The following is a 15,642-nucleotide window of genomic DNA, read 5'->3' on the forward strand; positions in this document are numbered from 1 at the left end:
GTGCAGCTAGTTTAATGACTTTGTATACTGCAGGGTTGCTTGTGAATTTACTGCAGGTGGAACTAAAGTCTGATTTAAGAGTTGATCATATTTCCCATAATTAATCAAAATCTGCAAAGTAATTTAAAGTATTAAATACACGCAGTGGAGTAAAAATACAGTATTTAACTCTGAATTGTAGTGGAGTAGAAGTAGGCCTACATAGTAGCATAACATAGACATACTCTAAGTACCTCCAAATTGTAGTGATGTTACGTATTGCGCCGTGGCTTCGGAGCGTGTGTCGAGTAATCCCCGAAGCTTTTTGTGAAGCTTGTATCGAGGCTTGTATCGTTTTGGGCCAGTGACGTCATCGAGGACAAACGAAGCCTCGCTGCCTGTCGATACCACGTGACTGCTTCAGGAAGCGATTCTGATCGGTTGAACCGTTGAACCACAACGCTCATAATACCTATGGATGTATAAATGACCCCTCCTGTACCCGGGCCCGCTGGTGACACGATGGAATTAAAAGAACTCAGAACCTCACTTATATAGAGGTCGGAACATGTCATAAGTATAAATAGATACAAGCATAAATAAATGTAGGAAAAAAAACATGAATGAATAAATACAGGAATAAATATGTTACAGTGTTTTCAGTGAGATTCAGCTTGTGTGCTGTGGCTCAGCTGGAAAGCAGTTGACTCACGACCACAGGGTTCCTGGTTCAACGACTCGTCGATACGTATTTTTTGTTGTTTATAAAAGCTACAGCTAAATTAGATAATGTAGTTAATAAATGTATTCTTTGATATGGTTTAGCCTTTCTCAGGCTACAACATGGTTACGTTTATGAATATTAGTAAGGAATACAAATCCCTCTTTGCTTTTCAATCACAATCATTCAACTGGAATACAAACAATATTGTTAACATGAAAATATGATGTAATGTTCGTTGTTTAGAGTTATTCTAAGGCTTTACTCATTGGGAACTCGGTATGAGATAGAGCACACTGTTGAGATGTCCAATCTGCCTGTTTTACACACTTTGACCAACAGGGGGTTTGTGTTCAAATGAAGCCCATGATGAAGCCTCATGAGATGAACCCTTTTGCGAACCAATTGGCTGGAAAGCTTCAAAGCTTCATCTCGCCATCACTACCAAATTGTACTTAAGTACAGTAGGCTGTTAGGAACCTTGACTCAATAGCTTGGAGGACTCAAATGCACAAGCCAGAGACAAAAAGGTTTGAAGAAAAAATAATCTTTACTTGCAGAAAACAAAATCACTCTTTTAGAGGAAAGAACAAACTGACAAAAGTAAAGCGCTCTCATGGAGGGCAAAAAGGCAAAACACTGACTCTCTTTAAGCAATGGCTTAGATCTGGCTTCTTGGAGCAATGAACAAGACGAACCGACAACTAACGAGGGGAGACAGGACAATATATACATGAGGTAAGTGCCAGGGCACAGGTGGAAACAATCAGGGGCGGGGCAGACACTGACGATGGCGGGAAAAGGAACCAGAGCAGGAAGTAAAGGGACCTGGAATGAGACAAGGTGAGTACAAAATAAAACAGGAAGTGGAACATAAACTAAACTAACATGACAAAACTTAACATAATTGACGGGACACAACATAGGCCTACTTCAGTAAATGTATTTAGTTACTTCCCACATCTGACCTGATGGCATTGAGATGAAGAACCCGTGCAGCCGAAAATGCACTTCAAACACAAAGCAACCATGACAAAAAAGAGGAAACAATAAAAGTCCTTAAGTATACAAATGTGTTGTGTAAACCAGTGTTTCTCAAACTTTTTCATACCAAGGACCACTTAACCAATACAAAAACACTCGCGGACCACCTAACTCCACAAATATCCAAAAACACATCGTTTTTCTAGAACAGATTACAAATCGCCTGAAAATGATACAAACAAGTGGCAACATGTGTGATGAAGGTGTTGCGCTGGGCTATATCATGCAATCCAAAGTGAAACTTAAGCTGCTCCATTGCGGAGATATTTCCGCGAGAGTGCGGAAAACTTAAATGTATTTATTTATTTAAAATGTGAAATGTTACCAATATACTCACGGACCACTAGGGGGCGCTCACGGACCACCAGTGGTTCGCGGACCACACTTTGAGAAGCACTAATTTACGTGATGGTCAGACATTGTTCTCACTGCACTAATCTGATTAAAGGCAGCGCAGGGGATCGTTTTTGGAGGAAGCAAGTTCATACGCAGATGCATTTCTGTCCAACTGAGTTATTGTTGCATGACAACGTGAGTGTGTAGTTCTAACAGTAGTTATATCTTGGTGTTAAATATCGTTAACATAAATATCTTACATGGCTTCCAAAACAAGCGATGACAAACAAAGCCATGGAACTGTATAACGTTTCATGAGGAAGCATTACACGTGAAGTGTCGGCCCTGTTCTGGGGATCGTAATGTTGCTTCTACTGTACATATCGGCACAGAAACAGCACATGCAGTACACACTGCTCAAAGTGGGACAGCCTTTTCCTGAACCCCTTTAAAAACCGCCCACAAAATCGCTCAGAAATCTGATTGGTTGTCTGCGGACTACCGTTCTAGAAGTAGATGAAATAGATTAACTGTTTAATGTAGTACTGTGAATATTTTTGGGCCAGTAAGCTACACGCCATACATATAATCATAACATGTGTTGCCATGATGGCATTATTACAATTATTTAAATGTTATAAATATCACAAAAAACATGCAGATAATAAAAACTAAAACAGATAATTCATTGTCAGAGGTGGAAGACGTAATCAGATATTGTACTAAAAGTAGAAATACCAGAGTGTATGAATACACTGGTAGGTACAAGTAAAAGTACTGTAATCAAAATGTGACTCAAGTAAAAGTAAAAATATACTTGAAGTACCAAAAGTAAAAGTACTCATTCTGCAGATTGGTCCATTTCAGAATAATATATATTTTATAATGATTGATCATTAAAGTGTTCTCAAAGCTGGTAAAGGTGCAGAGTTTTAATGACTCTGTATACTGCAGGGTAGCTTGTGAATTTACTCCAGGTGGAACTAAAGTCTGATTTAAGACTTGATTATATTTCACATCATTCATCAAAATCTGCAAAGTAACTAAAGGTACAAAATAAATGCAGTGAAGTAGAAGTACACAATGTATATCTGAATTGTAGTGGGGTAGAAGTACAAAGTAGCACAAAATGGAAATACTCAAGTAAAGTGCACAGATCTCAAGATTGTACTTAAGTACAGTACTTGAGTAAATGTACTTAGTTACTTCCCACCTCTGATAATTGTAAACAATCATCTTTAAAACTGAGAATTTTGTGGACAACGACTATGCTATCACCAACTGGATACATGTTATTAAAGTGATTCTATGAAATCTTAGGAGTACTACTGTTAGTAACACTTTTCTTCAGTGAAACAGATTAAACAATAGCCTTGTTTTGTCATAAACTACAATTATATATTTATCTTCATTTTATTGTGTTCAAATACTTGTATTAAGAGCAATGTTAAATGTATGTTAGGATATTTCGCTTGTCAAATATTTGAATAATCTATAAGGAACAATATATTTAAAATAAAATGTCAGATGGTGAAGGTTAATTTTTATTACCTCATCATATAACATACATTATATTGTATATACAGTAAGTGTATTACAATTTGCTGAAGCCATTTTAGGACTAAACGTCTTCTATGATATGGTGTATGAAGTCTTTTCTACCCAGTCTATTTCTATAGCGGAAGTAGCTGTCAGAGGTCAACGTCCAGGAGTAACCCGTCTGCGCATCATCACATCACCCCACTCTCTGCTGTTAAAGCGTCTGTTAGTTACCTCACCATGATGTGATTTTGTTTGTTGAACCATCACTAGAGACAGAGATGTCTGGCAGACACAACTAATTTATTGATCTGTTGAACTCAACTTGTCCAGGATTACGTTTCGGTGCATCTCCACCGGTGAGTTGCCAGACGATATGTTTATCTAAGAGTATTGATATATTTCGTTTAACGGTGCGTTTTGAAGCTTTCGGCCACACTGCAGTACTGTACACCAGCAGACAGTAAGCAATACTGTAGTGCCAGTATAATTGTATTAGCAAACGTTACTGCCGGCCGGTAAGCTAGTTTACAGTACAACTACGTTATTAGCATCTGCGGGTGAGCTTATCTGCGGCTGCTGAGTAGGGAGCTAGCTTTGACAGGTATCAGTCGGTAAACGCTAACATTGGCTTGCTAGAATTCAGTTAGCCAGCCATGCTAATAAACAATATGGTTTTAGTACGGAGTTTCGGTCCTTTTTAAATGCAGTTCTCGGTATCCTTTGTCATGTTCCCCCCGCTCATAGTTGCTGTGTGTGTGGTTGCAGTGCTCGGCTTGTTTTTCTGGTCCTGCGAGCACATTTCGATAAGTAAGGTGTGCCTCACCTGAGAGCGTGCGCTTCAGTTGTAGCAACGTAAAGGCAGGTTGAACAGAAACTGTTTATTGAATGTTTCATAAGACTGGTATACAATCAGTTGTGTAAAGTAACTAAGTAACTAAGTAGCAAGTACTCAGGTATTGTACTTAAGTAAAAGTAGTATTACCAGAGTGTAGGAATACTCTGTTACAAGTAAAAGTCCTGCATTTTATATGTTACTCAAGTAACATTTAAAAAGGTATTAGCATCAAAATATACTTAAAGGCAAAAGTCTTCATTATGCAGATTGGCCCATTACAGAATAATATATATGATATGTTTAGATTTTTTTTGGATTATTGATGTATTAAAGTGCTTATCAAATATGGTAAAGGTGCAACTAGTTTTACTTATGTTGTATACTGCAGGGTAGCTTGTGAATTTACTCCAGGTGTAACTAAAGTCTGATTTAAGAGTTGATTATATTTCACATCACTTTGCAAATTAACTACATGTTTTATATTATTGTAGTGGAGTAAAAGTACACTATCTCCACTGAATTCTAGTTACTTAACTATTGAACAAGAAAGCGAATGAGAAGTCAAAAAAACTTGGGTATGTACTATTTATTGTTTTACAGTAAATTGTGCCTTGAAGTCAAATTATGAAACATAAAGTTTTAGTCATACTATTTTTCGACAATTACAAAGGCTAAACATGTTTATTTTTTAATGTGCACTCACTTGTCTGCATACAGGATTCATACATTGTATTTGATAATTATTTCAATTATTTAGGGCTGAAACAATGCTGAATGTTCTGGTTCTATCACATCTAAACAATGTCATTATTGACTTGCATTTGTGTTTACCCACTTTTTTTCTGCACGCATTTTACTCCCATTTTAAGTTCAAGTGTTGCAATCATAGTTGCAAGATACTTAACTTTGTATAACCCGCTTTTGCAATAATGACAAACAGCATTCCCATGCCAGCCAAAGGCAATCTTGTGTCACACCATACCCTGATATTTGGACTCTGTATCTCCTTTATAACTGTTGCTGCCACTGTGGTGTTTCCTGCCAGTATTCGCAGCCTGTCAGTGGGGCCCAGCCATGGCACAGCAGGACGGTGCTGCCAAGAAGAACCCTGCTGTTGCAGCGCTGCACTCTCACTTCATCGTGGGGTCAGTGTCGGAGGAGAACTCGGAGGATGAAGTCCTAGGGAGGCCGGACTTGCAGCTGGAGGAAAAGGAGACTCGCTCCTTGTCGCCGTCCTCTGATAGCTCGAGCAGCACCTTCGAAATGGGATTCGACCACATTGAAGCCCCCAATCAAAATCTCAGGTTAAAACACTATCACCTCAAGACTACAATGTTTCTGATTTTTAAATGTGCAGATTTGTCTCGGATATTGTGTGTATAACTGTATCTTTAGGGTTTAAGATAAGCAGTCTGGTGGCATTTTCTTTTTAGGATTATTTTCTAAAATCTATTAGACACTACTGTCTATCAAATTGTAATGATTGTATTTATAACTTCATGGATTTTACTTAACAGACTGTACATGGTTTGTCCTTGTTTGTCATGCTTTGCTTTCTGTTATTTTGTTCATGTATTTCCAGCTATAAAAAAAACAACAACTGCAATTCAAAAGCTGCCTATGAGACGAGTCCTATCGCAGCAGGCCTTAAGTTCAAAACGAACACTCTGTTCAGACTCTCTGGGTAAACATTCTTACAGCATATGTGAAAAATGTGGTTTCTCCAGGTTCTCTGCTGAAGGGGTTTCTTTGTGTCTGTGTGGCAACAGTTCTGGAATAGGCTTCATAATGTTGGTTTGGGAAAGTTGGGACAATGTTCACACTCAGAAAGTCCCAATGCAACGGTCAAAAGGGGCTTTTCAGTACTGACGGAGAACTGTGTATAAAGCTTTAGTATCTCTGCCAGCCCCGGGTCTTAAACTGCCTAAACCTCACAGATGGAGGCTTGTAAATTGAATTTTCCCTAAAGCCTCACAGAATTGAGATTCACGTCAGATACACGTGCAAATATGGTTTCTCAATGTTGTTATCATAGGCTGCCAGCAACGGGAATAGTGTTGTTATTTGTGCCTGGTTTCTAACTTACAAAGGGCAGAAGCTCTAACGGCTCCACAGCTGCATGGAAGTCAGGGCCTCTGTCAGTAGGGACTCATTTTCCTCTTGTGAGCAACCCCTATAGCGATGCAGCAAAAAAAATCAGCCATCCAAGTAACACCCAGTCACTGCCACACCTCCCAGCTGATTATCATATCCGTCCCCCTGGGCTTCCCACTCCACCCTATGGATCCCCTTTTGGGTGGAGCTTGATTCAAAGAAATGTGAGCACAAGGCAATATGACTGTAAAGTGTCTGGTTCTGCTCTGTCAGTGGCTATACTGGACACCCTTTTATTTCTCTGGCACAAATACACTTAACAAACACAACAGTTGGATGACATTACTTTATACCAAAACACACACAGATGACAAAAAAACAGATAAACAAAACTTCTAAATTAATTTGACATAAAGAAAATATTTATTTGAACAACAACTTAATAAATCGGACCGCTCTAGTAAAATAGCCCTACTATTGGCAATGTATTCCCATTTCATGCTGGGTTCTTTGTGTATTTTGAAATGGTTTGTGGATTTTAAAATAAATATATTTAGTTATTAAGGGTACATTAATTCAGATTACTACTTGACTATGCTTTATATATTAATATGTTATCAAACAGAATAATTGTATTTGTAATCTGTGAACACTTTAATCCATAACCACCAACATCATTTTAAAATGTGGCATTATTAAAATGCGAATATTGGTCCACAAACTTGTTACATATTTAAAAAAAAAAGGAAGAACGCACTCATTACACACTATCATGTACTTGTGCATTTGAGAATATCTTAATTTGAAAGATTGTGGGCTAGGAATCGAGCATTGTTTTGTAAATGTTTCTGAGAAATAGTTTTCAAGGTTTCACATTATTACATGTATCTTCACAGAAGGAACTGTATGAGGGGAAAGATTGTAAGGCCTTTCTAACACTTTCCCATATCACTTCTACTGATTATCTGTATCTCACCCTGGGCTATAAAGTTAAACACAAGAAACAGTAGTCACATCCTCGGCTCCTTCCTTCGCCCAGTCTGTCTCTTATCAACACGACGTGATATCAGTGTCTCTTTATCTCCTGGGCTATAAACGGGAACAGTTAGCTACCGGCAGTTTCATTCCTAAACATGTGTTTTCCGCTCTTGAAATGAGAGCTTACAACGTATCTGTTTGTTATTAACAAAATGAGAGAAATATAATGTTTGTTTTTTGCAAAATATATTTAATTAACATCTTTAATAATTTAAAAAAACCGAAAGTGAAGAAAACCGAACAAATTGTCTGTTCGTGCCATTTCCTTTCTGCTGCATTGGTACACTGCTAAAATGACAACATCAAATCAAACACAACATCATTTACTTGTACATGTTTTATCAACACAAGAAGTCACCAATACATTTGATAAATTCATTAAATTAGAATTATTTCAAATAGCAAATTCTACAAATATGCTTTTTCTACTAACTCGAATCAAAATCATCTGGTTTATTGCCAAGTAAGCTTACCCATAAAATATATGTTCCGGTTGTATATGGTGCATACATCAACACGAAAGAGTCTACAAAAAAATAAACAAGTATATACAAATGTAAAAGCAACTTTAATACAAACATTATATTTCATAGTGAAAATTGCTGTCTGTCGTGGTGTTTTCAAGTATAATGTGCGTACTGTGTGTGCATGCATGAAAAGCTGTTTGTTTTGCCGATCGTCAGAGAGTATTGTCTACCCTGCAATTGTGAAAATAACAGCTTTCGAGTTATCAGCACAGCTACCTAATGAATGCTCCTTCCTTCATGTGTTCTTTGTGTTTCTTAAAACAGGCCAAGCATGTCAGGGCTGCACCTGGTGAAGCAGGGCAGAGACCGCCGGCGCATTGATCTCCAGAGAGACTTCACCGTGGCTTCTCCTGCTGAATTTGTCACCCGCTTTGGTGGCAACAAGGTTATCGAGAAGGTAATGATTTCCTTCCTTTTTTCTTTTGTTTAGCCCACTATGTTCAACTCCTTTGATGGTGAATAGAAACCAGTGAAGAAAACAAATTGTGTGTTTTATGTCATTTAATGAGTGAATATATAAAGGCAGTGTGACAAGGCAGAATAGATGGATAGCAACTATTAATGAAGTCTTTTAAATGAACTAGCTTACAGTACAACTACGTTATTAGCATCTCTTTTGCTCCTCCAGGTGCTTATCGCCAACAATGGCATTGCAGCGGTGAAATGCATGCGCTCCATCCGCCGCTGGTCCTATGAGATGTTTCGCAATGAAAGGGCGATCCGCTTTGTTGTTATGGTGACCCCGGAGGACCTGAAGGCCAACGCAGGTGAGATTTGGTTTTCTAAAACATCTGAGGAAGTGCACCAGCAGTCACAGCCTTTGCCTTTCAGCTCTTGGCTCTGGCAGTGCATCCAGACAGGAGAATTACAAGACAGTGAAGAGTAGGGGTGTGGGGGGGGAAATCAGGAAATAAATTACTCGACTAAGATAGTGAATGTATTCAAAACTACTTCATAATATTTATATATATTTTTAAACTAGATATTTCTAGTAAAAACCAGCCTCTGCATGTTCATTTGTGTACGATTTGTTCTGGAAAATCAGTAAGTTTCTGAGAAATAAGGTTTTATACCTTTTTATTCTTTATCACTGACAATTAAGAAATACTAAAAACATTTTAGTAAATGTTTTTTAGCATAAATAAGTAATACCTTTTGTCTTATTTTTATGTTTACATTATTGCAATCAACTTTTCTAATATATAATATAAGCATGCATTCCAATGTATTCTGAATTAAAGTGGCCCTATTATACTTTTTGGGGTTTTGGAAAGATTCATACCCCTCAGTAAATGTGACTGCTGCAAGATGATTACGAGAAAAATAAGGCTTTCTGTCACTGTCTTTCACAGAGTACATCAAGATGGCCGATCATTACGTGCCTGTGCCAGGAGGGACAAATAACAACAACTATGCCAATGTGGAGCTCATCCTGGACATAGCTAAACGCATACCTGTTCAGGTACCACCACACAATCAATATATCTGTAGTTTTCCAACAGTAATTACAATTTGTATCATTGATGAATATACATGTTTGAATTGGTCCCTACAGGCAGTGTGGGCTGGATGGGGTCATGCCTCGGAGAACCCCAAACTGCCAGAGCTGCTTCATAAGAATGGCATTGCTTTCATGGGTAAGGGAAGCTGTTGCGTTTACTTTTCCAAATGACGCTTATAATATGAGTTTACACAATGGAAATGCCTCTTTTTATCGCTTACTCCTTCCTCAGGTCCTCCCAGTCAGGCTATGTGGGCTCTAGGAGACAAGATCGCCTCGTCCATCGTGGCTCAAACTGCTGGCATTCCCACCCTGCCCTGGAGTGGCGAAGGTAGCTCACAGTTAGTCTAAAACAAGTCATTTATAAAGGCCTCTTATGACCAGCTTTGAGAAATGTATCAAAAACAATCGATGATTCTTCAACTGCCATAGATTTAAACTGAATTTAAAAGGCGTTCGTTTGAATGATGCTGAATAATCTGTTTGTCTTTCTCAGGTCTGACGGTAGAGTGGACGGAGAGCGATCAAAAGAAGAAAGTTATCAATGTTCCTACTGACGTGTACGAGCTCGGCTGCATCCTGGATGTGGAGGATGGCCTGAAGGTAAGCGTGTTATTTAACTGACGGTAGCCATATCGCATACAGTATATGAACAATATTACTGTGTACTCTCTTCCACATTCCTGCTTTTCTTTTTATATACTGCTCAAATACAAAAAAAGCATTTGACATCAACACAATATAGTGTCATTCATAGTGCCAAATAAATGTTGCATGGGCTTGAGTATACAATGAAAAGATGTATGTTTCTGTTGCCAGGCCTCAGAGAAGGTTGGCTACCCCGTGATGGTGAAGGCCTCAGAGGGAGGCGGGGGGAAAGGCATCCGTAAAGTCAACTGTGCTGATGATTTCCCTAACCTCTTCAGACAGGTACGTAGATAATGAGATTAAAAGCATTTAGTTAGAAACATCATGCAGAATGTAATGCATTATGAATAGAGTTTGAATGTTTGACTATTAGAGATTTAAACGGGAACATCGGGGGACAAAAGAGATTCAGAATAAGGATTTTGTCTTCTGTTTTCCAGGTCCAGGCAGAAGTTCCAGGATCGCCTATTTTCGTCATGCAGCTAGCCAAGCATGCCCGCCACCTCGAGGTCCAGATCTTGGCGGATCAATACGGCAATGCCATTTCCCTGTTCGGTAGGGACTGTTCTGTGCAGCGACGGCACCAGAAAATTATAGAGGAGGCTCCAGCTACCATCGCCCCTTCAGATGTGTTTGAGGATATGGAAAGGGTAACTAGCATCTTTTTTACTTTTTTACTTTAACTTCTTATGTTTATCATATTTTAGTTCTATTTTATTTTATCTCTTATTGGGCTTACTTTACTTTAACTTATTATGTTCAAAGAAATATCTATTTAATTTAATATTTGTATTGCACTTACTATAACTTCCAAGGTCTATTTAAATACATATATTTATTTCATCTTTTAATTCTTGTGTTTTATATAATATTTGTATTCTATTTTATTTATTTTATTTTATGTTTTATTTAATTTCAATCTAAGATGGATAATTTGAACCTTCGATTGAGTGGTTTTCTCTCCTCAGTGTGCGGTGAAGCTGGCTAAGATGGTGGGCTACGTCAGTGCAGGTACAGTGGAGTACCTCTACAGCCAGGATGGAAGCTTCTACTTCCTGGAGCTCAACCCTCGTCTGCAGGTGGAGCATCCCTGTACTGAGATGGTGGCTGACGTCAACCTGCTAGCTGCCCAACTGCAGGTCAGTGCCACCCAGAGTCACAGTGCAAAAAAAAGAAATTCAAGAAAAAAAAAACCTTGTTTCTGGGAAATAAGTCATATTTCTGGTCTAATAGACAAGCAATCCTGTAACAAGCTAAAACGTTTTGCATTAATACCTAACAGTGTACATTTCTTGCCAGATTATTTTGCTTGCTTGAAAATCTGACTCCATTAAAGAATATTTTGCTTCTATCTAGTAGGGCTGATTTTGCAGTGTACACACTTTACATTGCATACAGTCAGTCCTGGAGCAGACAAAGTTAGCACGCTTCACCGCTTTGCACTACAAGGGGCCCCCCTATCTCTATGGCGACACAACGCTAAGGAAGAAGCGGCGTGGTAGATCCAGTGGTTGTAGAGGCACTCGGTCACGTGGTCTGTTCTGCAGTGTTCAGGATTGTGTGTAAATAGGTCAGTGGCAGTCAGGCTGAAGGGCAGTGTTGATGAGGAATCTGATTGGATGTTACTATGGGAGTGACCCACTCTCTGGCACAAAGGATGAGGTTCTTTTTATCAAGGCAATTACAGGACTCACTATCTTTCAGGAAGATGGTATTTTTGATAGTCTAGAAAAACTGTCAGTGTTTTTTGTTGTTGAAGAAATTCAATCATAATTGTGCTTTAATGCATTGTGTACCTGTTTGTTAGTGCCTTAGAGCCTTCTCCTTCATATTTCGTAGTTAAACTTACACAGTGGGTTACATCAACAACCTTTTCAGATGGAAAAGCTGACTAAAATAAGTTTATAGATGTTTTTTCAAACGATCAAAAGCCGATTAATTGATAGTGGGGAGATTGTTCCACATTTTTTGGCAGCCAAAGAGCAGTCCCCTCGGGTAGCCAATAGATTTTGGTTTGATGACGCAAGTGCACAATCAGTGGTGTAAAGGTTTAGTAGCTCACACAATCTCTGGCACAAAGGATGACGGGCTTTTTGTCTAGACAACAGTCCATCAGGAAAAGAGTATGTTATGGATGTTGTTGACAAATGTCAGAAAGCATGCAGAAAAAAGCCATATGTGGTTCTTTCAAAGCAAAAGCTACCTTACCTGTTTGTTCAGGGTAACACAGGGTTCTCTGAGCCTTTGGTAACACATTTGGAACACAGTTAGGCCAACAGGTTTGGATGCCAAGCAGGGTAAGGGTTTTTCTAACTGTGAAATGTAAGTAAGGCCATGCGGTACCTTTTTAATAAGTGATTAAAAAACTATCTTATAAATCTATCCTGACCTTAACTGATTGCACATCGAACACTAGATTGTTTATGTTGCTAATGCTGTTTTGTTTTGATTTCTCTTACATGACTATGCACTGCAACATTTATTTTGTTTTGTAATTATTTATTTTAATTGTTCGAAATAAATGTATCAATCAATTGCCAATAATATTAAACGATCTACATTTGTTATAGCTGATAAGTGGGCGAATACAATTGCGATTTTTAGTAAATGTAATAAAGTTGGATTTATGTCCGTTTCAGTGCGTATTCTTGTGTTGTACTAATATACCACTATTTCCTGTCAGATCGCTATGGGTATTCCTCTGCAAAGGATCAAAGACATCAGGATGCTTTATGGGGTGCAGCCCTGGGGGGACTCTCCCATTGACTTTGAGGGTCTGTCCACTGCCCCCTCCCCACGGGGCCATGTCATTGCAGCAAGAATCACCAGTGAAAACCCCGATGAGGTAAGCCTCTCTTTTCCACGAGTAGACAGAATAATTGCACACCGGTTCTCTTAGTGTCAAATTTGCTGTTTTTAAGTTCAGTTTATGATCCTTTTTGACTTTTAATATGTTTTTATTTGTTGTACATAAGGCTGCATAAGGTCTACATAGTGAAAACATAAGAAATGTCAAGAAGTCACATACTTTTACAACTTAGGGAGAAAATACACATAAAATACCTAAATAAAGGGAAAAAAAAGAAAACTAGGCTAACTTAATATAATCACACCAAAAGCAATCACAACAAGAAGCACATAGACCAGCGTTTCTCAAAGTGTGGGGCGCGCCCCACTGGTGGGGCGCAGAGATGTGATAGGTGGGTCGCGAATGGACGCGATGAACGGGAGATTTTTTTTTTTAATTGACCTGGGTCCTCGCGGGCGGTAGTGGATTATTACAGCCGGAGACTCGCAACGGCGGTGGACTTTCACAGCACCGCTGCACCGGACCTGCCGGAGCCGCCAGAGCCTCGCAACGGCGGGTGTTTGCGGCGGAGAATGCGGTACCGGCGGAGAATGCGGTACCGGCGCAGCGGTGCTGTGAAAGTCCACGGCCCACCTATGCCAGAGCCAGCGGCCCACCAACGGCAGCGGCCCAACGGGAAAAGTCCTGAATCTCCTGATGGCCAATCTGAGCCTGCTCACACACACACAACTGAAACCAAAGTCATTTGCAGACATATGTAAAAATCTCTCATACACACATGTGAAACGCTCTCACATACACACACAACAGCGTTGCAGTCAGGAAGAAAAGCAATGTGGAGCGGCACCTCACCACTTCATAAGGAGTTTAACCGTGACACTTTTCGAAATCCCGTTTGTGTCCCCCCACTTTACAAATAGGCCTATGTTTATTATTATTATCTTTTAACGCAAGCCATCATCGCCACGGAGGAGCACACAGCCTCTGTGAGCGAGCGAGACAGAGAGAGAGACACAGAGAGAGAGAGAGAGAGAGAAAGAAAACACACCTTTATCTATTTAATATAGCCTACAGTAGTTGTACAAAATAAAGTAAGAAATCATTCCAATGTGTACTATAGGACAGTAAACAGTTTAAAAGGGGAGTGATTAGTAATGCATAAATCAAAAGAAAGAATGCTAACTAGGTAACATAAGATAAGAATAAACAAGTTTAAATGATTTGTTATTGGTTGTGATCATATTCTAAAGATGTTTGGATTATTGAAAAGTATACAGCTCCCTTTCATAGAGTGTTGAGAGATGTATCCATAAATTCATTTTGTGCTCAAAGTGCACCAGATTGATGCATTTAACTTCAACATTTAAAAAAAAATCATACATTTTCTTTTCACTGAAAACGGGTCCCACAGACCCAAACAGCACACAAAGGTTAAACAAAGGTTAAAGGTAAGCATATAATAATGTTAAAATGTGCTAAATATATACACTGCAAAAAAACAGAAAAAGAGGAGTAAAAGTAGCTCACGACTTGTTTTATTTTTTGAAAGTAGCCCTCATCCTAAAAGAGGTTGGAGACCCCTGTTATAGAACGATACATTTGACCATTTTACGCTTGGCCTACCATTTTATTGGAGCGATGAGGAACAGGTGGGGCTTGAAAAGGCCCACCTGTTCAAAGTGGGGAATGACAGAAAGAGTTTGAGAACCACTGACATAGACTAAGCTGACCAATCAGTAGAAAACAAACTGGTAAAAATTGTGAAATGAATGAGAATAAATACTTGGGAAAAAAAGAACAGAACAAATACACGTCGGGAAATGAATTGTGATAACAATATCCTTTTAAAAGGCTCTTAGGATACCAAGCTACTGATCCTGTGCAATTGAATGATCAGATGACACGTGACGTGTGATTTGCAGGGTTTCAAACCGAGCTCCGGAACAGTCCAAGAGCTGAATTTCCGCAGCAATAAGAACGTGTGGGGCTACTTCAGCGTTGCAGCGGCCGGGGGGCTGCATGAGTTTGCCGACTCCCAGTTTGGACATTGTTTCTCGTGGGGAGAGAATCGGGAAGAAGCCATCTCGTGAGTACACCCAGGATCATTAGATCATTACATCACATTTACAATGTGAGGTATCTCTTTTGCAATTCTGTAAACAAGGTTTTTATCATTGGCTTATGTCATTTTGTCTTTCTCTTTCTCTAGGAACATGGTGGTGGCTCTGAAGGAGTTGTCTATCAGAGGAGACTTCAGGACGACAGTGGAATACCTCATTAAGCTGCTGGAGACTGAAAGCTTTCAGCACAACACCATCGACACAGGCTGGCTGGACAGGCTCATCTCAGAGAAGATGCAGGTAGGCAGACATGTTGCCGAAGTGGAAAACTATAATGGGAGGGAAACTAAACCACATTTCAAACCGTAACGAGAAAATATATTTGGCACACAGACCCATATAATTATTTTAGTGCTGAAACCACAATACATTTAGTTTGAACAATAGTCAGACCCCGTCGGCCAGTCGGCAGTTTAAATGTAAAGTCCCAGTAAAACAGAATATTTGA

At 39.2% G+C, this 15,642-nt stretch overlaps 1 protein-coding gene across 1 annotated transcript in view; it reads left to right on the plus strand.

Annotated features, from left to right (window-relative positions):
- The first annotated feature begins 3,789 nt into the window (after window positions 1–3,789).
- The window catches only part of LOC117553010 (acetyl-CoA carboxylase 1-like), a 45,523-nt gene continuing 33,670 nt past the window's right edge, over window positions 3,790–15,642 (plus strand). Inside the window, 15 exon segments of the mRNA XM_034226752.1 lie at window positions 3,790–3,978; window positions 5,503–5,761; window positions 6,040–6,141; window positions 8,381–8,513; window positions 8,745–8,883; window positions 9,469–9,578; window positions 9,672–9,753; window positions 9,850–9,948; window positions 10,114–10,220; window positions 10,437–10,547; window positions 10,706–10,915; window positions 11,234–11,404; window positions 12,949–13,110; window positions 14,997–15,160; window positions 15,284–15,434. Of these exon segments, the coding sequence (XP_034082643.1) occupies window positions 5,532–5,761; window positions 6,040–6,141; window positions 8,381–8,513; window positions 8,745–8,883; window positions 9,469–9,578; window positions 9,672–9,753; window positions 9,850–9,948; window positions 10,114–10,220; window positions 10,437–10,547; window positions 10,706–10,915; window positions 11,234–11,404; window positions 12,949–13,110; window positions 14,997–15,160; window positions 15,284–15,434 (1,971 nt within the window). The 5' untranslated portion in view covers window positions 3,790–3,978; window positions 5,503–5,531.

This window comes from Gymnodraco acuticeps, unplaced genomic scaffold (genome assembly GCF_902827175.1).
Source record: "Gymnodraco acuticeps unplaced genomic scaffold, fGymAcu1.1, whole genome shotgun sequence".
Lineage (NCBI taxonomy): Eukaryota > Metazoa > Chordata > Actinopteri > Perciformes > Bathydraconidae > Gymnodraco > Gymnodraco acuticeps.